The following is a 25026-nucleotide window of genomic DNA, read 5'->3' as shown; positions in this document are numbered from 1 at the left end:
TCATGTCATCTGCAAATATAGAAAGTTTCATTTCCTCCTTTCTGTCTCTGTGTCTTTTATTGCCTTTCTTGCTGTGTTGCACTGGCCAGAATTTCTACATCTCTGTTACATAAAAGTGCTGAGTGATCTCTGTCCTGTTTCTGATGTTTAGGAGGAAGTATTCAGTTTTCCGTCATTAAGGATAACATTTTTAGATGTACTTCATCAAGCTGAGAATCTTTCCCTCTATTTCTGTTTTCTGAGAAAGTTTATCATGAATAGGTGTTGACTCTTGTTAAAAGCTTTTTCTCCAGCAATCGATATAATCATGTGATTTCCCCCCCTTCTTTCCTCTGTAAATATGATAGATTACACAGATGCAGGCCTGGAGCCCTGGGTCGTGGGGTGTGTAATTCTTTCTATATTGCAGAATCTAGTTGCTGATATTTTATGAAGGATTTTACATCTATATTCATAAGGGATAGTGCTCTGTAGGTTTTGTTTTGTTTTGCTTTTGGACTGTCTTTGTCTGATTTTGGTGTCAGGGTAATACCTAGCTTCATGAAATTAATGGGGAAATGCCCCCTCCTCCTTTGTTTCCTGGAAGAAGTTGTATAGAATTTGTATTAATTTTTCTTTAAATTCTAGGTAGAATTCTTCAGCAACACTATCAGGATCTTAAGACGTTTCCTTGGGATGTTTTAGAATTACAAAATTGGGGGACTTCTCTGGCGGTCCGGTGGTTAAGACTTTGCCTTCTAATGCAGGGGGTGTGGGTTTGATCCGTGGTTGGGGAGCTAAGATCCCACATGCCTTGCATCCAAAAATCCAAAACAAAGAACAGAAGAAATACTGTAATAAATTCAATGAAGACTTTAAAAAGATAATAAAATTACAAATTTGGTCTGCTTAATAAATACAGTGCTAATCAAGTTATCTGCTTTATATCTGGTGAATTTTTGCTAACTTGTGCTTTTCGAGGAATTGATCCATCTCATTTAAGTTATCACATGTATGTGGATGGAGTTATTCACGGTAACCCTTGTGCTGTCCTTTGGACACTTGCAGAGTCTGTCATGATATTCTGTTTCATTCCTGATGTTGGTAATTTGCATCTTCTCTCCTTTTTCCTTTCTAAATGTTTGCAGAGATTCTAAAGATGAATTTATTTATTTAATTTAAAAAAATGTATTTTATTGAAATATAGTTGATTTACAATGTTGTGTTAATTTCTGTACAGCAAAGTGATTCAGTTATACATATACATATATACATTCATTTTCAAGTTATTGTCCATTATGGCTTATTACAGGATATTGAATATAGTACTCTGTGCTTTCTGGTGACTCAAGTCAGGTTACTAGCCACCACACGACCACACATAGAGTTTCTTGTTATCCAGATCAAGCCATATCCTAGGGGCTGACCTCCTATTTTACCCCTAATGGCACCCTGGTCAATCAGCTACCACGGAAGATCTCTAGGACCCAAGGAACTCTGACTCCTGGCCCCTCCCCATGGCCCTGTGCTGGATACACCCACTTTCTTATGTACAGTTAAGTGCTCCTGCTTGGCCTCTGCTCTCCTGGGATCTCCAGTGAAATTGGGGAGCCCATCTCAAGGCTGACACCCCCTAGACGTACCTGACCTCAAAAGAGAGCAACCACAGAGGTTTTCAGGGATGCAAGTGCAATGCCCTAGAGAGGAGAGAGCCTTTGGGTCTTCTGGAAAATTGTGGTTGGGGAGTGGGTGGGTAGGTCTGAACGTGGCACACGGTACATCCAGGCCAGTCTTCTTAGTTATCTGAGCTGCTGAATTCCTGCCTCCACATCTGACCAGAGAAGTTCTGGCATCTTAGTCTCATCAAATCTAGGTCACCACTGGGTCCAGGTTTCTGTTAACCAACCAAGGAAGCTGCAAAACCACATCCAGCCACTCAATGAATACATTAAGTTGAGACCTTCTAATAAGCACCCCACCAATGAACGTGGCCCACACTGATGTTCTTTCTACCCCTTCTGTTATAACACTCTTAGGATCTACTCTCACACATGGATTCCCAGGTTTCTGCTGCTATGTGTTATCAAGGATCTACAGCTATTTTGGTATATAAGCTATTTACTCCTGGATAAAGCTCAGGGGCATCATGGGCTCAATGGACATGAGTCTGAGCAAACTCTGGAGATAGTGAAGGACAGGGAAGCCCGGTGTGCTGCAGTCCATGGGGTCACAGAAAGTCGGACAAGACTTACAACAACAATAACAATAATATACAATAAAAAACAATAAAATAACAATAAACAACAATAACATAGCCTGTACCTGTTCCCTGAATCATGCTGACATGCAGCTCTAGTTACTGACAAAAGGGTGGGGGGCTGTGGTGGGTTCTGAGAAAGGAGAGGATCCCCATTCGAGGCATATATTAATGCCCCAAGGGAGCATACCATGGGGTTTTCAAGCTGAGGAAGAATGGTGTTCTTGGACCTTGGAGGAAAAGCTATTGCTACTGGTCAGAGAGGTTCAGAGTGACTTGGAGTCAATGCTGTCAGTTTCTTCAGGTCCAATCAGATGGCCTTATTCCAAGTTTCAGGATCTCATTCTTACTTGATTACTGACCTAATTTTCACCCTAGACACTTGGTGAGACTGTGAATCCAACTGCCATTTAAATGCACAACTTGCACCATTAAATTTTGTGTTTGATCTTCTGTCATGTCAGCCCTGAAATAAATTCTTTCAGGGCTGTTGTGGAAGCTGATTCTCAGATCATGACTTGAGGTGGGAGTTAACAGACCTGGTTTTCTGGTTTTCTAAGCGCTCAATGGCAGTCAGAAAAATTCATCGCATACCACATTCCTGATCGTCATCATCACTGATGTGTGGCTGGTATTCCCAAGGCACGTGCCCCGATTGGCACTTTATCATGAGCAACCATGGGTAATAAGTTGATTAACTGTGATGGCACTGCTTGTCATGGGTTGCAAGCATCCCATTTCTCATAGGCAAGGATCTAACGTCACACTTAAGTTCAAGGGCATGATCCCATCTGCAGGGATCTGTCTCTCGAGGCCCCTTCCAGTACTGATTCTGTAGTATGTGTATCTAATCAGGAGTTAGAAATCACATAGTTGGTTACACTGGGGAAGTTTGGGATGATTAACTAAAATAAAAGAGTAACTATAAGACATAAGAGGGCTTCCCAGGTGGTGCTAGTGGTGAAGAACCCACCTGTCAGTGCAGGAGACATAAGAGACGCGGGTTTGATCCCTGGGTTAGGAAGATCCCCTGGAGGAGGGCATGGCAACCCACTCCAGTATTCTAGCCTGGAGATTCCCATAGACAGAAGAGCCTGGATGGCTACAGTCCATAGGGTTGCAAAGAGCCAGACACAACCGAAGTGACTTAGCACGCACGTATGCCCAAGACTTAAGAACACTGTTTACAGTCCCTAGGATTGCGAGAGACTGTCCAGGAAAGGGCAGACTTTGGAAGGAGTTCAGACTTCATTGAAGAAGTTGTGACTTAGTCACCCAACAGCAGAGATGTTGGCTAGTTTAGCCCAAATGGAGCTGGTCTGGAATTGCTGAGCACACAATAGGAAACCCTCTGGAGTGTGGGTAGGAAGCAGGCAATGACAAGAGATGGGGGTGTGCATTGCAAGTATGGACACTAGTGGGGACAGAGGCAGTCAGAGCTCATGGGCTGTGTGGAGGGAAGTTGGGCTTGCAGAGGGACTGGCCAGTGTGTATGGACCCCCAGCCGCAGACAACTGTGCTTTGCCTGCATGGGTACCCAGTTTAACTGTCAGGAAGGCTGCAGCCACATCCTCTCCAGCCCGAGGTTCTATGGTTGCAGAGAGATGGCATCTGTGGCTTGTGGTTCAGGCAGGCTCTGTCGGATATCCTTGTATTGATTATGTGGTTGCTGTTAGTATTGCATTATAGATTCATAACTCATTGTAGTCTATTGGTGTTACTGCTTTACCAGCTGAAGTGAAATGTAGAAACTACCTCCTCTACCTTCTCCCACTTATAATTGTCTTAAATATTTCTTCTAAATACATTAGTGTTTTTTGTTTCAAACATCATTTGGAAAATTCAAAAGGAAATATTGAATTTATCTATATTTTTTCTCTTTCCAGTATTCTTTCTCCTTCTTGAAGTTCCAAGTGTCCTTCTTTTAGTAGTAGTAATATTATTTTTACAAGAATGGATCACACCATTAATTATGATGGCTTCTTATTTTATGCTATTTTATTTGAAAATTTTTTTGCCACACCACATGCCTTGTGGGATCTTTGTTCCCTGACCAGGTATTGAACTTGGCAGTGAGAGTGTGGAGTCCTTACCACTGTATCACCAGGGAACTCCCCCTTCCTTTATTATTTCCTTTCTATGTAGAGAACTTTCTTTAGCCATTCGTGGTGATTGCAAATTCTCTGTGTTTTATTTGAGAATGCCTTCATTTCCCCTTCCTTCTAGAAGGGCCTTTTTGCTGGATATAGAATTTGTGGCTGACAGTTCTTTTCTTTAGGCTCTTGAAAAATGTTGTGCTACTTCCTTCTGACCTCAAGTTTCAGACAGGAAACCTGCTGGCATTAAGATTTGTTTTTCCCCATAGGAAAGTTGTCATTTCTCTTTTACGGCTTTGAGGAAATTTTTCTTTGTCTTAAGAGTTCAGAAGTTTGACTGTGATGTGTTTTGGTGAGGATTTCTTTGGTTTATCCTGTTTGAGATTCACTAGTGTCCTGATTCCATGGGTTTATATGTCTTCTGTCAAACTGAAGTTTTCAGCCATATTTCAATGAGTTTTGTTTTTATCCCAGTCCTCTTTCTCATCTCCTTCCAGAACTCAGATGATATGAATGTTATAGCTTTTGTTAATCTCATAGGTCCCTGAGGCTCTGCCCATTTCCCGCCCCCCCCCCCCCCCCCAGCCTATTTTCTCTCTGTTGTTCAGACTGGGAAACCTCTATTGTTCTATCTGCAAGTTCATGGCTTCTTTTTTCCCCTCCCTTCTGTTCTGGTGTTGAGTGCACCCACTGAATTTTAAAATTTGGGGTTATAGTATTTTTCAGTTCTAAAATGTCCATTTGGTTGTTCTTTTACTTTTGATTTCTTTCCTGAGACTGTTTTTATTTGTTTCAAGCCTATTTGTAAGTATTCATGGAGACATTTTTGCATGATGGGCCCTCTAAAATCTTTGTCAGATAATCCCAACACCTCTTGCATCTTGGTATTGGCGTTTGTGAATTATCTTTCTTTACTCAGTTTGACATCTTCCTGATATGAAAAGTGATTCTGATTGAAACTTAGTCACTTGGGTACTACATTATGAGAGTCTGGATGGATTAAACCTTCTGTTTTTATTGGCTTCCTTTGATGCTGCTCAGCAGGGGAAGAAAATGGAGAGAAGTCCAGATTGCCCACTTGGTTTCTGTTGACCCCAAGGGTGAGCTCCTCATTACTGCTTCATGGGGTGGTCATTCTGGCTCCCCACTCAGCCATCATGGGTGTCTCCCTGGAAAAAGGATGCCAGGTTATGGCTCCTCACATGGCTTCCACTGACCCTATGGGTATGAATGGCCTTATTGCTATTGAGTGGTGGTGAACATGCTGGTTCCCTTTTGGGTAATGGTATAGTCCTCCTTCATTTTCCCCTCCTGTTGTTATAAGCATTTATTTGTTGGTTGTTTCTGTTTTAACTGATAGCAGACATGGCATGATGATCTATCCTCATAGTTCTTGACCAGTGACAATAAATGTCTTTTCACATATATCTTTACAAACTTAATTGCTTTGATTTTTAATTTTAAAAATTAATAGACAATTTTAAGAGAGTGGTTTGGGTTTATAAATGGGCTTCCTTGGTGGCTCAATGATAAAGAATCCACCTGAAATGCAGGAGCCGTAAGAGACGAAGTTTCGGTCCCTGGGTTGGGAAGGAAATGGCAACCCACTCCAGTATTCTTGCCTGGACAATTCCATGGATAGAGGAGCCTAGTGGGCTACAGTCTATGAGATCACAGAGAGTTGGACATGAGCGCACATGCACGCATAATGACATGTACCCAGTGCTACAGTATTATGTCAGACAGTTTTATTTCCCTCAAAATCTTCTGTGCCCCATGTATTCATCCCTCCCTCCCCCTCACCCCCTGGAAACCACAGATCTTCTTACTGTTTTCATAACTTTGCCTTTTCCAGAATGCTATATATTTGGGAATATACAGTCCAACTATATAGCCTTTTCAGATCAGCTTCTTTTGATTAAAAATATTCATTTATGTGTCTTCATGTTTTTTCATGATTTGATAGCTCCAGTCTTTTGTCATTAAAATTAAATTTTAATTAAAATAATTTCTTTTTAATGTTGAATAATATTCCACTGTCTGGATGCACCATGACTGACTTATTCACCCACCTACTGAAGGGCATCCTGGTTGCTTCTAAGTTTTAGCAATTATGAATAGAATCAATTGTTGCTTTAAACATGTTTGCAGGCTTTTGAATGAAAACAACATTTTGGCTAATTGGGTAATGAAAAAAGTGAAAGTGTCAGTCACTCAGTTGCATTCAACTCTGTTACCCGTGGATTGTAGTCTGCCAGACTCCTCTGTCCATGGGATTTCCCAGAAAAGAATACTGGAGTGGGTAGCCATACCCTTCTTCAGGGGATCCTTTCAACCCAGGGATCCAACCTGGGTCTCCCACATTGCAGGCAGATTCTTTACCATCATCGCCACCAGGGAAGCAGTGATATAGCATCACCTTTCTTTTTTGCTTTTTAAAAGTTGTAAAATATGCATAACATAAAATTCATTACCTCAACCATTTTAAAGTGCAGTTCAGTGCTGCTGAGTACATTCACATTCTTATGCATATAGTTCCCTGTTAAAGTAATGCTAGCCCAGGTGCCCAGGGATGGGGGAAAGCAAGTGGTCCCCCCACCACAGCACAGCGGGTGACAGGCATGCAGGGTGGACTGACGTTTGGGAAGCTTGCAACTAGAATGACAGTCTTGGTACCCACATTCTTTCTGGAGAGTCCCATCTGCTGAAAGTTCCATCTTCATAGTCTTGTCTCTCAGGCCCAGAAGGTGAGTTTTTAAAACCTATTTGCAGCATGCCCACGTTGTCTTTTTGCCCAGGCCCCCTTGTGGGTTGCTCTGAAGAAAGGGGCCTTTGGAAATAGTCACTTTCCTCAGGTTCCTCCCACTTTTCTCTTCACCTCCCCGTGGGGCCACACATAAGCCTAGAGGAACATAGTTTCGGTGAGTGGGAAGCCCACACGTGACAGATGGTGGAAGCGAGGGGTCCGAGAAGCTCTCCGCAGGATGGACCCTCGGGAGGGTGATGGGGCGGGGGTAGCGCTTGGCAGTGGGTCTAGCTGAGCAGGTGGTCCTCCTAGAGCCTTCCTGGTGCACCTGCTTGATGGCGATAGGATGGCTTCCCACCCCCTTGGTTCAGAGTGAGAATCATCAGCATAGCCCTTTGCGGTTTTCCTGGGAAAAGTGCCATGCTCCCCCTCCCCAACCTCCGGAAGGTGCTGGTGGGCTTGCTACCTCCCTGGCAGCAATCAGCTGCTACTAAAAGGCGTCAATTTTGCTGTGATCACGCAACAGGCTGCAGAGAGCAAAATAATCATCGTGGCAGGTGTGTCAGAAATGTAGCGCTCTTTTTCTGGAATTTCTATTTTGAAGCCCCGCTCCTCCCACCTCAAGGCAGTCAGTTCTGGACTTCTTTTCTCTCTCCCCTGATGATGGGCTTATTTCAGGAGACAGGTGGTGCTCAGCCCCCAGCTCCCCTCACAAGCCAGCGCCCCCCTCGCTGAGTCACCCCTTCTCCTGCATTGCCCTGGGTCTGACCCACTTTCCGGGTCACTCCCGGCCCCCTCTTGGGTGCTCTGGGAGTCATCCTGGGCTGTAGCCCTCTGGGCTGTAGGGTTCTGGGCATGGAATGGGGGCTTCTTCCATCCCTCCCACTGGACTCATGTCTGAAGCTATTGCTATTGTGGGTCTCAGCACCTCCCTCTGGCTTTCCTCCTTCCCACTTCCTCCCAACCCAAGGATGGTCCTCATCAGAGTCCCCTTAGGGTTTAGGCTTTGAAATTTGCAAGTCTGTCCTCTGTTTCTGCCATAGTAACTCCATTGGAAGTCCTGGCCACTCATCCTTCTCTGCATTTACCACTTAGGAAAAAATTGCAGGCAGCCTTGCTGGGCATGAGATTTTCTGGGGCCACAGAGCCCACTGGGTGTGTCCCCTTGGCCAGCTGGACATGCCAGCCATTGTGCCTTCAGCCCCTAGTGGGGTAACATGTTTATATGATCTCTTGTTCCCCAACCTGGTTAGGTGAGCTCTGGGTGCCCCCAGTGAGGACTTGCTTGATGATACACTCTACTTTTTGTTTAATATTTTTTATTGTGGTAAAAGTCACATAATATAAAACATATTATTTTACTGTTTTAACATATTTCTCTGTATAGTTCAGTGGCACGAAGTACTTTCACATTGTCAGGCAACTCTCACCATCATCCAACCCCTGAATTTTTCACCTTCCCAAACTGAAACTGTGTCCCCATTAAAGGCTAACCTCCCCTCCCCTCTTGCCACCTCTCCACCCTCCCCAGCCCAAGGCATCTATCAATGTACTTTCTAACTATGAATTTGACTATTCTAAGTACCCCGTATAAGTGGATCAAACAGTATGTCTGCATCTAATGTATATTGGAATGCATTTTTAAGGTTAACTTCATCTATGAATGACACACACTCTTTAAAGCTTCCTTCACTCTGCTTTCCCACTCCCCTGTCAGTGTTACCTGAAATCACCTCCTAAACTGAATCCTTATCATGCATGGCCTTCTTTCTTGGGAACTGCACCTAAGACGGCCTCCCTTCCCGGAGGCTTTGAAGGGAGTTGGCTGCGCTGACTGATGGAGAAGAGACAAGGGGTAGGAGGGAAGGTGGGGAGGGGAGGATTTGCTCATTAATAGTTCAAAATATTATGGCGTTATCACTGGAAACTCAGATGAACCAAGCACTTCCTCCCTGCCTGATGCCACCCTCGGTGTTTCCATACACGTCATTCATCTGATCCTCCCAGGAGCTGTGCCTGAGTGACCTGGGAGCCAGGTGAGCACAGACAGGAAGGCGGGTCTGATGGTTCTCCCTGGAAGCATCTGGAAGTTTCTCAGCTATTAGAAAGGACACGGCACCTTCAGGGAAGCCTCATCTTCCCTTCACACTGGTGCTTATGAATTCTAGTAGCTCCTACCCATCCCTAGGGGTTTCTGTCTTTAAATCTATCCTTAAAAAATTACAAGGTTTCAAATCTGTGAGATCTATAATGCTGACAGGTTTATGAGGAACAGAGAATGGGAGCAATGGTCTTGGGACAAAAAAGAGAAAAAGGATTGATTATAGCATTTGCCAGTTTCTGTGGTATAAATACTCCCACTGAAGCCAGTCCCAAGCTAGGAATGTGACATGTGGTCATTGTGTCCAATTCTTGCCATCCCATGGACTGTAGCCCATCAGGCTCCTCTCTCCATAGGATTTCTTAGGCAAGAATACTGGAGTGGCTTGCCACTTCCTTCTCCAGAGGATCTTTCCCTGTGTGGTTGCCACCTTTTGGCTCTTTTGAATTGTGGCTATCAACACTTATGTCTATGTTTTTATTTGAATACCCATTTTTAATTCTTTTGGGTATATATGAAGAAGTGGAATTTCTGGGTCAGATAGTAGTTCTGTGTATAACTTTTTGAAGAGTTGCCAAGCTGTTTTCCCCAGTGGTTGCATCATTTTACATTCTCACTAGGGTTCAAATTTCTCCACATCCTCAGCAACACGTTATTTTCATTATTATTATAACAATGTGCTAGTTGACATGCAGTCATATCTCACTGTGATTTTGATTTACATTTTCTAATGACTAGTGATATTGAGCATCTTTACATGTGTTTTTGACCATTTATATATTTCTTTGGAGAAATGTCTGTTCAAACCCTTTGCTCATTCTTTATCTCTCTGTCTTTTTGTTATTGAATTATAAGAGTTCTTTATATATTCTGGATTTATCCTGCATATGATTTGCAAATATTTTCTCCCATTCTGTGAGTTGTCTTTCCACTGTCTTGATAGATAGTGTCCTTTGGTGTACAAAAGCTTTTAATTTTGAAAGATTTCAATTTATCCTTTTATTTTAATTGCTTGTACTTTTTGTGTCATAACTAAGAGCCAATTGTCAAATCCAAGGTAATGAAGATTTATTCTGATGTTTTCTTCTCACAGTTTCATAGTTTTAGTTTTTACATTTAGGCCTTAGATGAATTTCAAGTCAATCTTTGTATATAGTGTGAAGTAGGTACTCAATTTCATTCTTTTGCATGTGAATATCCAGTTGTAGTAAACTTGCTTTTAACATGATTTATTGAATTGCAGATTTATATAATTTAACTTTTAATTGTGGGCACATTTGGGCTTCCCTGGTGGCTCAGATGGTAAAGAATCTGCCTGCAATGCAGGAGACTCAGGTTCGATCCCTGGGTTGGGAAGATCCCCTGGAGAAGGGAATGGCTACCCACTCCAGTATTCTTGCCTGGAGAATTCTATGGACAGAGGAGCCTGGCGGGCTACAACCCATGGGAGAGCAAAGAGTCAGACATGACTGAGCTTGCACTCACACACAAATAATGCATAATATTCTAGTGTAAGCAAGATGAACGCAAGAATTGAGACATATATATATATATATATATATATATATATATGTTAAAGAATTATGAAATGTTTATCTGAAATTCAAACTTAGCTGGGAGTTTTGCATTTTCATTTGTTCAGTCTAGTAAGCATCCCTTCAGGTCAGGTTTCTTCCCTGCTGTCCTCATCCAACAGTAGAGACTGAGCACTCCAGAGTGGAAGATGCTGATTCTCTGCTCACTCTACAGATCTAAAAACCAAGTCCCAAATGAGGAAAGGGACTTGCCCCAGTGCATGGGGTCACTGTGGACTCTGAGAACCTTGATGAGCTGCATGACTTCCCTTTGTCACGAAGTCAGCACATTTTCTGAGTGTCTCCTCTGCACAGCGCACTGTGCTGGGTAGGGGGATGTCCGTGACACGCCTACCACGTACCTGTGTGCAGGGCAAGAATCAAGAGTTCTTTTTGGAAAATTAAATAAAAGACAGGATTCAGACCGACCTGGGTCTGAACCCTACTCTATCACGTTTCAGCTGCACGACAAGTCACCTCCACTTGCTGAGCCTCAGTTTCCCCCTTCTTTTACATGAGCAATAAGCGTATTTTGGGGGGGTGATTGTTGTGGCTTCAGTAGAGGTGATAAAATGCCCAGTGGGGGCAGGGAAGTGTTTACAGTACAATGAGAGAAGAGAGGTACCCACAGTAAAGTCCGGTTGTTGCTCACAGGTTTCCCAGCGCCCCGGGCCACCCAGATGATGTGGGATGGATGCGCCAGAACTCGCCTGTCCTACCTCGCCTGCCAGGGACCAGCCGGCACCTGCTTCTGGCCCCCCAGGGGCCCCGGGTGGGCAGGCATCGCCTCACTTGACCCTGGGCCCCGTCATCCTGCCTCGGGAGCAGGGCCTAGCCCCCACCGTGTTCCTGAAGGCCCTGCCCATCCCGCTGTACCACACAGTGCCTCCGGGAGGGCTCCAGCCACGTGCTCCCCTCATGACCGGCAGCCTGGACGCCGGCAGCCTGCCCTTCGTTCTCAGCCCCCTGCTGCAGCCTGAAGGGCTTGGTCCCACCCGAGCCGGCAAGCCGGTGGCCCCGGGGCTCACGGTGAACATAGTGAGCGCTCTGCCCATCCTGTCACCGGGCCTGGGGCCCACTCTGAGCAGCCCAGGCAAGGTGCGCAACGCTGGTAGGTACCTGTGCCCACACTGCGGCCGGGACTGCCTGAAGCCCAGCGTACTGGAGAAGCACATTCGCTCCCACACCGGGGAGCGGCCATTCCCCTGCGCCACCTGCGGCATCGCCTTTAAGACCCAGAGCAACTTATACAAGCACAGACGGACCCAGACACACCTCAACAACTCCAGACTCTCCTCGGAGTCCGACGGTGGCGGGAGCAGCCTCCTGGAGGAAGGCGACAAGGCCGCTGAGCCCACTGGGGCCGACCGGGCGCTATCACAGAGACCCCTTTCTCCCGGCACCCACGCCGCTGGGCACTGCCCGGTGCCCACCGCGCATGTGTCCCTGGTTGCCAAGAACCTGGACCGGAAGTTGGACGCTGTTCCCTGCCGGGGGTCCACGTTTGATGTCAAGGAGGCCCCTGTAGACTCTGCTCCCGGGCTCCCGCTGGCCAGCCCGCAGTCGAGGTGGAAGCTGCCAGAGCCTTGGTCCCCGACGGCCAGTAGGCCGAACGCAGCGCTGCAGCAGCAGCAGGTGGAGAAGCCTGGGGACACCAAACCCTCGGAGGGCCGGCTGCGGAAGTGTGAGAGCACCGACTCGGGCTACCTGTCCCGTTCGGACAGCGCTGAACAGCCGCCAGCCGCCGGCAGCCCCCTGCACAGCCTGTCGGAGCACAGTGCCGAGTCCGAGGGTGAGGGCGGCCCCGGGCCCGGGCGCGCGGAGCGGGCGGCCGGCCTGGAGCTGGAGAAGAGGCGGCTGGAGGAACGCATCTCCAGGCTCATCTCGCACAACCAGGCCGTGGTGGACGACCCCCAGTTGGCCCACGTGCGGCCCCGCAAAACGGTCCTGTCCAAGCAGGGCAGCATTGACCTGCCCATGCCTTATACCTACAAGGACTCCTTCCACTTCGACCTGCGGCCGCCGGGACCCGGGAGGCTGCCGGCTGCCCTGCGTGCCGCGCGCTCCACCTGCGCGCCCCCAGACAGGGCGCGCCCCCTCTTCTTCCACTCGGTCCCCACGCAGCTCTCCACCGGCACCGATTGCGTGCCAGTCACCAGGAGCAACTCGCTGCCCTTCGTCGAGGGCACCGGGACGTGGCCGGAGCAGCCGGAACCCCGGGATGCCTGGCCCCGGAGGCAGAAACCTCTGAGCCCCAGGCCCACCTCCGCGCGCCCGGCCGATGCCCCTGGCGGGCACCCTCGGGCTCTGGTCAGACAGGCGGCAGTCGAGGACCTGCCGTGCCCCCTGACCGCAGATGCCCCGGCCCCCACGGAGGACCCAGAGGGAAAGAGACCAGCTGCTGAGGAGGGGTCTGCCAGCAAGGGCCAGGCAGCTGCTAAGAAACGCGGCCAGAGGAAGAAGATGTTCTCACAGGAGAAGTGGCAAGTATACGGGAAGGACACGTTCAAGAGCATCTACCAGAGAGGGAAAGCCAGCCACCATGGAGGCAGGAAGGCGACCGAGGGGACAGTGGGCGGTGGGGCGGTGCTGGAGTGTCCTCCCCAGCAAGAGGCCGCGGGTGGTGGGGACACTGTTGTGGGGGCCAAGCCGGGGCCGTGGGCAAGTCCACCAGTCCTGGCAGGCCTCTTGGTGACTGAGCCCCACAAGCAGAGGGAGACAGTGGCCGGAACAGGAGGCCCTGACCAGCTGGGCTCTAACAGGGCCGCCTCACCCCCCACCCTCAGCAGTGGAGAAGCCCTCTGCTTGGGCAGCAAAAGCCCTCCGCTTCCTCCACACGAGGGCCCAGAGCTGGGGTGTCAGCAGCTCCCAGCACCTGGTCCCCCCAAAGGGGGGTGACCTAGAGGCTCCCAGGCCAGACTCCAAGCTGGACGGTGGCACCTGCAGTGGTGAGGGCACCAGGGAAACCTGTCAGCAGGCCCATGTGGCCCCAAGAGGGCCTGGTGGGAGCTCAGGAGAGCCCAAGCCCCCGGAGGACAAGCTCCCCTCAGAGAGGAAGAAGCTGAAGGTGGAGGAGCTAAGCTGCCAGGAGCTCCTGGGAGCAGGAGGAGAGACTCCCGGTGGCCCCATGCAGACTGCCTCACCACCACCTCAGAACCAGGACACTGACCCTGGGGAAAAGCCAGGGGGTCTGCCTGGAAGTGGCAACCGCACAGAAAGGGTCATGTCTGGGGCCCTGAGGTGGGAGGGTCCTCAAGACACGGAGCCTCCACCACGTTCCCCTGGGTGTTCCTCCCAGCTGACCTCCCACCCTCCAGCTCCTCACACCCTCACTGGCCCGGTGGACATGGCCTTTCCTCCCCAGTACCTCCTCAGGTTTCCCCAGCGAGACACCCGCCCCCTGTCGCCTGTTCCCCAGAAGCCGGACCAAGGTCAGGACTCTATCAGCAAGAGAGGGGGGCCTGAGGTACAGACATCCTTTGCCGAGTCAGGGCAGGGGGCCCTCCTGCCTCCCTGTCCTGTCTCAGGCCAGGCCCCAGCTGGAGAAGACAGCTGCTGGGAACACCCCAGCTGGTCCAGGCCGTGTGACCAGAGAGAGGAGAGGGGCGGCTTGAAGGCTGGCATCCCAACAGCCAGGGCTCTCAAGGGGTCGGCCTCCTTCTTGCCTGCCCCAATGTGTGACTCTTGGAGGAGCGGGGCCCATGACACCCAAGAAATCTGCAGGAGCAACACTGTGGTGAGGGCTGGGCCCTCTGGGGGTGTCCTCAATCCCTGGGAACCCACTGGGGAGCTGGGGGCGCCTTCTGAGAGTGCCACTCAAGGCCCTCCTTCGGGGTCTCTAGCGGAGCTTCATCCCTGCTGCTCCCACCAGCCTGGCTCCTCTCTCTCGGCCAGCATGGCTCCCCACTGGCCTGAGTTGGCCTTGCGCACCAATGCAGAGCCTGCCAGGAGCCGCGGGGTCCAGGGCCCTTTTCCATCGCTGAGGGCCGAGCCCCGGCTCACGTGGTGTTGCCTGAGCCGCAGCCTCCCCCTGCCGATGGAGCAGAAGGAGAAGGATGCTTCTGTGTATCTGGGCTTACATTTGCCTGGAGGTGGCCTCCAGGGTGAGGGTCCGGACGCCTGGCTGGTGAGCAAAACATTGTCTGGAGCATGGACCAAGATACGCCCTGGAGATGGAGGGCAGATGCAGATATCGAAGGTAATACCAGCTTTGCCCCAGGGCCCTGGGAGCTGAGGGAGAATGCTTGGCAGGCAGGACTAGTGATGATGGAGAGAAAGTGTGAGGCCGTCTGGTATAGTCTCCGTTGTCCTGTATGATGTCTTCTCAGCCCACTTCCAAGGGAGTGAATAGAGGCCCCAAGAGTAAAATAAAATGAAAGAAAATCATGAAAAAAAGAAGTTTCAAAGGAAAGAATAATTGTACCTACGACTCTGGGTGAGATCTTTTTCATAACTGGACATAAACCTTGACTAGGAGCTTCCTGGTAGCAGAGGCAAAAAGTAAAAATGAAATGCTGCTCAGGGGAGCTCTCTGGGTAGTCAACAATTATAAATCAGAAACCCTTACTGAGAGACAGACAACAGGAAAAAATTCTTAAAAGGAGAGTGTTATCATTCCAGGGATTCCAGAAAAAATAGTTGCTATACTCAGATTTGACTGATTCCTGAGTTTCCTGGGAGCAGTGGCAGAAAGGTTAAGGAGCTGAGTGCTCTAGAGGGTTCTCCCTTGGTGATTAAATAGGCTTAGAATCCCACCATTAGAGGGGCCCCATGCACCTGGATTGTATCGTCAAGGACGCTGTCCCACCCTGGGATGTCTTGGGCCAGTGTGACTGAAGAGGGTCCTGTAGCCTCTTTTCTGATTTAATCATGTGGAACAACAGGTCCTGGGTCCCAGAGCTTTCAGACTACTCTCCCTGGTAGTACTGTCTTCATCCCAAGAGTGGTGAGTTAGGAAAGATTGTGCTGGGCCTGAGAGAAGGGGAATCTAGAAGCCAAGTTAGCCTCCTTCCTCCAAAAGGCAATCAGTTACTGGGTGTGGATTTTGCTGGAGGAGGGCAAGAAGACAGCCACAGTATCACCAAAGGTCTGGGCTTTCCTCTGTGGATCCAGCCCAGGCAGATTCCAGAAGATTCCGCCCAGGAATGCACAGACCATTTAGCAAGGCAGCATTTTGATGCCTGATTTCCCCAGACAGACATCCTGTCTGCAGTGGGAGACCCCTCTGTGTTGTTCCCACCACAAGGGCTGTGAGCAATATGACTCCAGCATCACCGGTATTTTCAGCTCTCTGACCCAACAGCCCGAGGGATGCTGTCCCGGGACCGGGTGTCTGAGCCAGAGTGGAAGAAACGACGGTCTCGTAGAAGAGCGAAGATACCTCGTGGGAGCAGCAGGTGGAAACATCTGAGCACCCACTCTAAAAGGTAGGGCGTGTGGCCTCCTCTGTCACTTCCCCGTGTGACACTGTAACTGCAAACTGCAATTTCAATAAACCTGCAAAGAAAACTTCACCAGGGATTCAAAAGGCATCCCTGTGCTCCAGAGAGACAGGGAGAGGGAGAGAGAAAGAGAAACAGAGAGAGAGAAAGAGAGTCCTGTTTAGGAACTGGGATCTAGAGTTTCATGGTTCTAGGACTCAGATATTTACCCATCCTCCACTGGCTCTGTGTTTTTCATTGGTGCCCTTTTCAAGGCCAGGCATCCAGCAAATATTTGAAACAACTGAGTGGAAAACACATCCATCTAGTGTAAGTCCTGAAGAGAGAGCGTGTTAATTATTTACAGCTTTTATTGCTTTTTTAATTATGCAAGTGATGCGTGTCCTTTGCAGAAAAATTAGAAAATACACATGAACAAGGAGAAGACAATAAAGTATCTTAGTGATCTCACCATTCAGAGACAATCACATTTAGGTGCGTGCCCTTCTAGACTTTTCTCTGTGATCTGCGTGCATACGCAAACTCCCAACTGCAAATGAGGCGGGGGATAGGGGCAGATGGATTTTAACACTCCTCTTTTAGCATGGCATTCTGATTGTCTTGCCCCTTTGTTCAAAACCCTTCACATTGCCCACTCTGTGCAAGTTAAAAAGCAAATTCTTTAACCAGCACCATGACTTAGCTACTAAACAGTAACACTGCCTTGCACCCCCTGCAAAGCTTTTCTGTCCCGTTTTCCCACAGTTGTTCCCTTCCCCCTCAGTGTTACTTGTGGTCCCAGCCCTCATCCATTCTCCATTTGACACTCTGTACCCAGATCCCCGAGGCTCTCCTGCACCTCCATGCCATACCTCGCCCCCCAACGATGTCTCCTTCCAAGAATGCTTGGCCTTCTTCTCCTATTGTAGGTGTTTGATCCAGACCTAGATTCTCATCAAGAGGCCACGCAAATCCCTAATGCTTGCCTACAACTACTCAGAGTCTCCGTGGCTGGAGATGACAAACCCTCTTCTGAGGCTCCTGCCCTTGTTTCACATGTCTGCCAGGACCACGTTTCCAGAGCTGGCATCGCTGAGGGTTTACTGTGTGCTGGGCTCCCCATTTTTCTCATGAGGACACTGAGATCCACAGAGGGTTTGGGCAGCCTCCGCAGGGACCCAGATCTGAACCAACAAGCCTTCCTCCAGTGCTTGTGTGTGGAACGGCAGCTTGCCCCGGTGTTCCCAGCCTATAACAGACATGAGAGTCGCCTAGGGTTTTCTGGAGATTTTTTGTGATGCTGTGTCAAATTCAGTGGGTCCGAGTGCTATCCAAGAGTCTGTATTTCTTTTTTTTTTTTTAATTTTTTGTTTATTTATTTTTGCCAATTCTATTTTTAAAAAATTTTAAATTAATTTTTTCTTTGTTTTTAATTGAAGGATAATTACAATGCTAGTTTTATTTTTTAATTTTTTTTAAATTATGAAAATATAACACATTTACAGGAGACTTGGAAAATGCAGAACAAAGTTACATATAGTTCCATGATATATTATAATTTTTTTAAGTAGGTAAATTAAATTTTTAGTTGGAGTTTCAATATCAAACTCTCAAAAATTAATAGAACGAATATACAGAGAAGTTGAAAGATAGAGTAGACCTGAAAAGCACTATGAACCAATTCAACATAATAAGATCTATACAATTTTCACACAACAGTAGGATACAAATTTTATTCAAGTTCCCATAGACTGTAAACTAGGGGACACTGGAACATATCCAGGGACATAAGACCAGGTACAAAAATTTCATGGTCTAAAGGTATTTAAATCATACAGAGTCTGTTCTCATCACTGTGAAATTATGTTAGAGATCAATATCAAAACATATTTTGGGATAAGCTACCCACTCCAGAATTCTTGGGCTTCCCTGGTGGCTCACTGCAGGGAATCCGGCTGCAATGCGGGAGACCTGAGTTCGATCCCTGGTTTGGGAAGATCTCCTGGAGGAGGGAATGGCTACCCTCTATAGTATTCTGGCCTGGAGAAATCCATAGACTGTATAGTCCATGGGGTCGCAAAGAGTTGGACACGACTGAGCGATTTCACTTCACTTTCACATGTTTTCAAGTGCCATATGACATTTATTGAGAGAGATCTTTGGAGAGTCTGTACTTCTAACATGCTCCTCAGTGATGCTGAGGATGCTGGTCCAGAGAGTGGGCTTGGAGAGCAATGCTACATCACCCCGACCACAGCCCAGGAGCACAGGGACACTGGTGTGTGGCTTCGTTCCCATGTAGCAAACTACAAACTAAATGACATCTAAGTGACAATGACAAAACTGAAGTCTCCAGACCTCAGTCAGTGTCCCAGGAGATGTGGGGAGGGCCACAAGGCTAGGAGTGCCTCATTTATTGCCTTCTGTTCCCAACACTTGAACTTGACTGGTTGAACATACGTTCATCATGATCACGTCTGCAAAGTCTCTCTAGCCAGGAAGGTAACATATGCACAGGTTCTGGGGATTAGGATAGGGCCATCTCTGCAGGGGTGGGTGGGTATTAATCTGCCTACCACACTCTCTGTCTCCATCCATCCCCCAGATGTGAATGACTATATATAGGATGTGTGTATCCATTTATATATCCATCTACCCACTCACATATGTATGTATGCTTGCATATCTGTATCTACCTATCTATCAATATCTATCCATCCATCTACCTACCTAGTCTATCTATTGATATCTATCTATCCATCCATTCATCCATCCATCTACTTTGTCTATCCATTTATCTGTTTATACATTCAGCCACCTATCTATGCTGTCTATCTATCAACTTGTGTGTTCTCCCCTTAAGAAAGAAGCCCATTTTAAAATTCATGCCCCCATTTTCACTCCACTTGTCTTTAACATTCTACAGGGAATGAAATACTGCAGCAGAGATTCCCCTATGGGTCTCAGCTCACAGAGTATTGTGAAATTCATGTATCAGCATATTCTCTCTCTCTCTCTCTTTGCTGTGCTGCATGGTTTGTGGGATCTTAGCTCCCCAACCAGAGATTGAACCTGGGCCTTCGGCAGTGAGAATGTGGAGTCCTAACCACTGGACTGCCAAGGAATTCCCATCTTTCCCTCTTTTTTTTGAAAAAATAAAAATAAAAAAATATTAAAAAGTATAGAAAATCTAAAACAGATTCATGGGTGATGATCCAGAATTAACAGATATTAACATTTTATCATATTTGCTTCTGAGCCTTAAAAATAAAACAAATAAAATATTATTTTATGTAGTATTTAAATATTACATAAAATAAAATAATTAGAACAAAAAGATAACTATGTGGCTTTATATGTTTGGTGTTATTTCCATCCATGTGTTCATACCTTATAATCAATATATCCACTAATATATAAATTGTTTAGTGTCTTTAAAACATGTATGTATATGTGTATATATATATATATCACATTGAATTTATCATCTTGCAGTTTGATGTTTAAACTCCATATTGTGTTTTTGAAGATATAGCCATGTTGATACATACAGATAAAACTCATTCATCTTAATTGCTATAGAGCATTCTATCCCGTGAGAATAACATGTTGCATTTTCCATTCCCCTATTTATGGACATTTAAATTGTTTTCAGTTTTTTGTGTATGTGTTGACTTTGCAATGAACATGCTTATGCATGCCTCCTTAAACACAATGTGAGAGGCTTTCTAAGAAATATACTTTAAAGTGGAATTACTGAGTTATAAGATAATCACATTTTCAACTTGACAATGTGAAAGTTTGCCTGCTCCCATATTCTTACTAATATTTGTCAGGAGCAGACTTTTCATGTTTTGCCTACCCAAAATGTGTAGGATCGTGTATATATCCTAAATTTGCATATATCCTTTGCCTGTAATACATAACTACAGGTACTTTCCAAGTCTGTTATCTGATGTTTAAGTCCATGCATTTCTATTTACCCATGAAATTGCAAACATTCTGCCTCTTCATTGCCTTTGGCATGTCAGATCTTTCTTCTGGGATTGTTTTCTTCTGTCTGAAGCATATTCCTGGGAACTTCCTTTAGAGAAGAAAAATCTCACTTTTTATGAGTCTGAAAATGCATTTATTTCATCCTTGTTGTTGAAAAATATTATTGCTGTGTCTCCAGTCTTAGGTTGACTGTTATTTCCTCCTAATCCATCAGAGCTCCTACTGCATCATCATTTAGTTTTAGTTTTAAGGACAGAAGTCAGAGATTCATCTACTCCTCTATCTTTCGAAGGTCTCTTTTCTCTGGCTACTTTTAAGGATCTTCTTTAACCTTTGGTGTTTCATACTTTGATGTCTCCAGATACACGTCACTTTAAATTATTCCATTAGGAATCCCTTGAGCTTCTAGCATTTGTTTCCTTGTTTGACATTGTGTGTATGCAGGCTCAATCATGTCCAACTCTTCTGTCTAGGGGCTTTCCCAGGCAAGAATACTGGAGTGGGTTGCTATGCCCTCCTTCAGGGGATCTTCCTGACCCAGAGACTGAACCCAGGTCTCTTGTGTCTCCTGCATTGACAGGCAGATTGTTTATCAGCTGAGCCACCAGGGAAGCCAGTAAGCTGAGGTTTTGGGAACTTTGTGGTGGGTTTCTCCAGTAATTTGTTTTGCTTCTGCTAGGTACCTGGGAGCACCCATTGACCACTACTTTAAAGAAAATTCTTGCTTGTAGTTTTTCCCATGTCCCAGGGTAGTGTGAATTCAGATTGCAACCCCATGAGGAGATAGACTCAGTGTTATAAAATTAACAGGAGAGACTTTTGCCCCCTTTACTCAGTGATAAGATTGGAATTAAAAAAAAAAGTTCTCTGGGCTGGTGTTGGGGGTAGGGTATGTTATTCTTAATTCACCGAGATTTTGAAGATATAACCTCTGAGGTCTCAGCTTTATGCAGGACAAGAGGTTGGGTCTTCTGGCCACCTCTCACACAGGGTAGATTCTGGGTTTGAATTCTGCACCCCACACTGCCCCACCAGACCATGAACACGGAACAACAGGCTCCTGTGGTTTGGCAAATGCCCTCAAAATGAAAATGTTCTCACTTTTTTAGGTTTCTATTTTCACTTGGTTTTTGACTTTTAAATATATCTTACCTCCTAATCAGAACACCAGTACATTTAAATATAAGTTGTAAATATTTTCATATTTTAATCTGCATTTTTAGTTGGTTTCAGTATCAGGGTAAATAGGAAGGTAGACAATCAGAGTAGCTAGCCCACTGTACTGTGGAGACGGACTTCATATTTTTTAACCTTGTTTATGCTTCTCTGGCTTCCCTGGTAGCTCAGGCAGTGAAGAATCTGCTTGCAGTGCAGGAGACATAGTCAACACTGGTTTGATCCCTGGGTCAGGGAGATCTCCTGAAGGAGGGCGTGGCAACCCGCTCCAGTACTCTTGCCTGGAGAATTCCATGGACAGAGGAGCCTGACAGGCTACATACAGTCTGTGGGGTCACAGAATCAGACACGACTGAGTAACTAACATTTAACACTTAGGCTTCTCTGATCATCAAGAAGTTGCATATTTTGATGTAGTCAGATAGAGCTCCCTTTTCCTTCATGGTTATGACTTTCTGATCTTGTCTAAGAAATTTTTCCTTACTCTCAGTCTCCCAGGGTCACAGATACAAAATGATATTATCATGTTCTTTCTTCATCTTAATGAACATTAAAGAAGGATTTATTTTTATTTTTATGTAGAAAACAATGGACCTTGGGCCAAATTTAGCTCTTGACTTGTTTCTTTATACCCATGTGAGGAAGGCATGGCTTCTACATTTAGAAAAATGCATATAGGCATATGTGTGTATATACACAGATATTTGCATAAAAATATATAAATGTATACATATATGAGCTTCCTTTGTGGCTCAGACAGTAAAGAGTCTGCCTGCAATGTAGGAGATCCAGGTTCAATCCCTGGGTCTGGAAGATCCCCTGGAGAAGGAAGTGGCAACGCACTCCAGTACTCTTGCTTGGAAAATCCTGTGGATGGTGGAGCCTGGCAGGCTACAGTCCATGGGGTTGCAAAGAGTCAGACACGACTGAGCAACTTCACCTTCACTTTCATATGCACATATGTAAATACATATTTATGTATGTGTTAAGTTGCTTCAGTCATGTCAACTCTTTGTGACCCCATGGGGGGCCCAGGAGGTTCCTCTGTCCATGGAATTTTCAGGGCAAAAATACTGGAATGGTTTGCCATGCCCTCCTCCAGTGGATCTTCCTGACCCAGGGATTGAACCTGCATTGGCAAGGGGATTCTTTACCACTAATGCCACCTGGGAAGCCCATAAATATATGTGTGTGTATATATACATATATACACACATAAAAATATGTGGTAGAGACTTTATATGGCTTGTAAAGTCTAAAATATTTATTATCTGGACCTTTACATAAAAGGCTTATAGACCCCTGGTCTAATCCACTTTTTTCACTTTTTTTCTGTATTTGAACTTCCTGTGTATACTTGGAATTTATTTCCGGGCCCTCCATTCTGTTTCACTCATCTCTCTGCTGCCATCTCCAAATATGTAATGAAAATGGGTGTTTTCATTAATGAAAGTACAAGAGTTAAAGGAGAGGGATTAGAAAAGACAGGATCTGTCTTCAGAGTGGAAATGGAAAAATGTAAAAAGTTCATACTTGGACACCTAATTGCCCTGATGTTAACTAGTAGAGGTGTAGAGATTATGAGCATCCACAGAAAATGTCTCCGCTGTGCCCAGAGCAGGCACTGTACCATGGAATTGGATTTTATTGATTAATTTGTAACTGTGTACAGTGCTATCTGAAGCATGAAACTCTCAGAGACTGGTTCTAGGAAGCTCCTGACAAATGAACAATGAATTGTGAAGCCCTGAGTGAATTGGGATGAACAAGGAGGAGACTGGAGGTTATGTGGGCAAAGGGCGCTTTGTGAACCCTATGATGCCCATTAATCACGGAAGCGGAGGACACAGGAGAAAACACGGAGGCGGGATTCTCCTAATTGGTGGTGTTTTTCCTTGTAAAGCGGAAGTTTATGTGTCTGCTCACTTAGTCATGACACACTCTCCTCATTCAATGAGAGGACTCTGAAGTGAGATGGAGGCACAGACCTAGTGCTGAGGCTCTCTGTCTTGCTCTCCATGGCACCAGAACCCTGACTCCAGATCCTGCATGGTAGGATGCTGAGGATCTGCCATACCTTCCCACCATTTCTTTCTGCTTTGTTACTCCTTGTGGGATTAAGAGAGGGTCACATGGCAGACCATGTATTCCTTCTCTGGGATCAGCATTATCAAAACTGCAAGTCTGCCTCTTTGGATCTACCTTCCAAGACTTGCCTGATAAAAAGGGCAGTGGGAATGGGGGTCAGGGTGGGGTTGGAGCAGCCAGGGTGGTCAATGGCTTTCAACCAGCATCGAGATACATGATAGCCCTACCCTGCCCGCTTTTGTGAGCCTCCCAGTGGACTCTGGAAAAGTTGGTATCCATTGCAATCGTGGCCTTGGTCCACCGGTCGTCAGGGCCCTGGCTGGTGCTGACCTGGAGCAAGAAGGCTTCTTTCTGATTGGTCTTTCACGAGGTCTATCAATGAAGATACTGTGCTGATCTTACAGAAGTTATGTTGGCTCGTAAAGGAAGACCTACAGAGAGAGACCAAGAGAGCAGAGGGTGTGCCAGGTATGAGTTGGATTTAAAATCTGGCCCTTAAACAGCTGACTCAATGTCATGAGTTTGAGCAAAAGGACAGGGAAGCCTGGAGTGCTGCAGTCCGAGGGGTCACAGAGTCTGGATGTGACTGAAGCAACTTAGCATGCACATGCATATTTGAGGAGGTTTGGTGAATGCGCCTGAGTGCCGCTGGGGGAAATAGGCGGGCAGGATAGAGAGGAGGAGGAGCAGGGATGACATTGGAATCTTGCATCTGAGGTTCGGCTCCCCAGAAGTAGGGCCTGAGATGGGGATGTTGGTACAAGTGGTTCACCTAGGGAGGGTTCTCGGGAGGCTCATGAGGGGTGAGGGAAGCAGGCCAGGCCAGGGAAGAACTCAGAAGAGATGTGGGGTCAGATATCCAGTTGTGCTTGACCCCACGGGAGCTCTAGGGTATGACATGTGTCATAGAGATTGTCCTGCTCAGAAGCAAAAAGCTGGGGTCTCACACTGGGTGACAATGGCTCAGGGCCCTTCCTGGGGGTGTGCACACTCCTCCAGGTCTTCCAGGCAAGCCGGCTCCCACTGGCCAAGGGCCGCCCTCTTGAGAAGGTGGTAAGAGTGCGTCCCTAGCAGCTGGCACCCAACAGCTGACATGGACAAGTAGCCAAGGTGGAGGCAGTAGCTGAGGCACTCGTGGCACGTGCTGGACCATGAGGGGCCTCTCAGGACAGTGATGGTGAGCTTGCAGTCCTGCCCCATCCCGACTGTCCACCCCAGGGGGATGCTGCTCTAGGAGGGATGCTCACACAATGTTCTGGAGAACTCAGGAGAGAAAGAAATGAAACCTGCTCATGATTAAACAAAACTTGCTTTGAAGATAATGCCAAGGTCCACTTGGGCTCCCCCCCGCCAGGGCCGAAAGGGTCTAGATTCCACTGCAGTAAGACCTGAGTCCAGAGACTGCAGCTCTCCTGGCAGTCTCCTAGTTATTTCCATCAAATGCAGTTCCTTGCTCTTGTCCGTTTTCCAAAAGCAGACCTCCCTGCAGTTCAAACTGTGCCATTCTTAACACCTGTGGGCTCGTGTCAATCACCCGCTGACTGGGGGCAAAGGTGATCCACGGCACATAGGCAAGGAAGGTTCCTGCATCCC

General features: G+C 46.8%; 2 protein-coding genes across 3 annotated transcripts in view; both read left to right on the top strand.

Moving 5' to 3' along the window:
• The window catches only part of ZNF831 (zinc finger protein 831), a 37425-nt gene extending 23743 nt beyond the window's left edge, over window positions 1–13682 (top strand). For both annotated transcript variants that reach the window (XM_043884691.1, XM_043884690.1), the window contains exon 2: window positions 11408–13682. In XM_043884691.1, coding sequence (XP_043740626.1) covers window positions 11444–13651 — 2208 coding nt within the window. In that variant the 5' untranslated portion in view covers window positions 11408–11443 and the 3' untranslated portion in view covers window positions 13652–13682. The remainder of the gene's footprint in view (window positions 1–11407) is intronic.
• The window catches only part of LOC122682021 (zinc finger protein 831-like), a 43643-nt gene continuing 32298 nt past the window's right edge, over window positions 13682–25026 (top strand). The window contains exons 1-2 of the mRNA XM_043884693.1: window positions 13682–14951; window positions 16040–16179. Coding sequence (XP_043740628.1) covers window positions 13881–14951; window positions 16040–16179 — 1211 coding nt within the window. The 5' untranslated portion in view covers window positions 13682–13880. The remainder of the gene's footprint in view (window positions 14952–16039; window positions 16180–25026) is intronic.

Source organism: Cervus elaphus, chromosome 23, assembly GCF_910594005.1.
Source record: "Cervus elaphus chromosome 23, mCerEla1.1, whole genome shotgun sequence".
NCBI lineage: Eukaryota > Metazoa > Chordata > Mammalia > Artiodactyla > Cervidae > Cervus > Cervus elaphus.
Note: the sequence above shows the minus strand (reverse complement) of the source record. Positions and strands in the feature narration are given on the sequence as shown.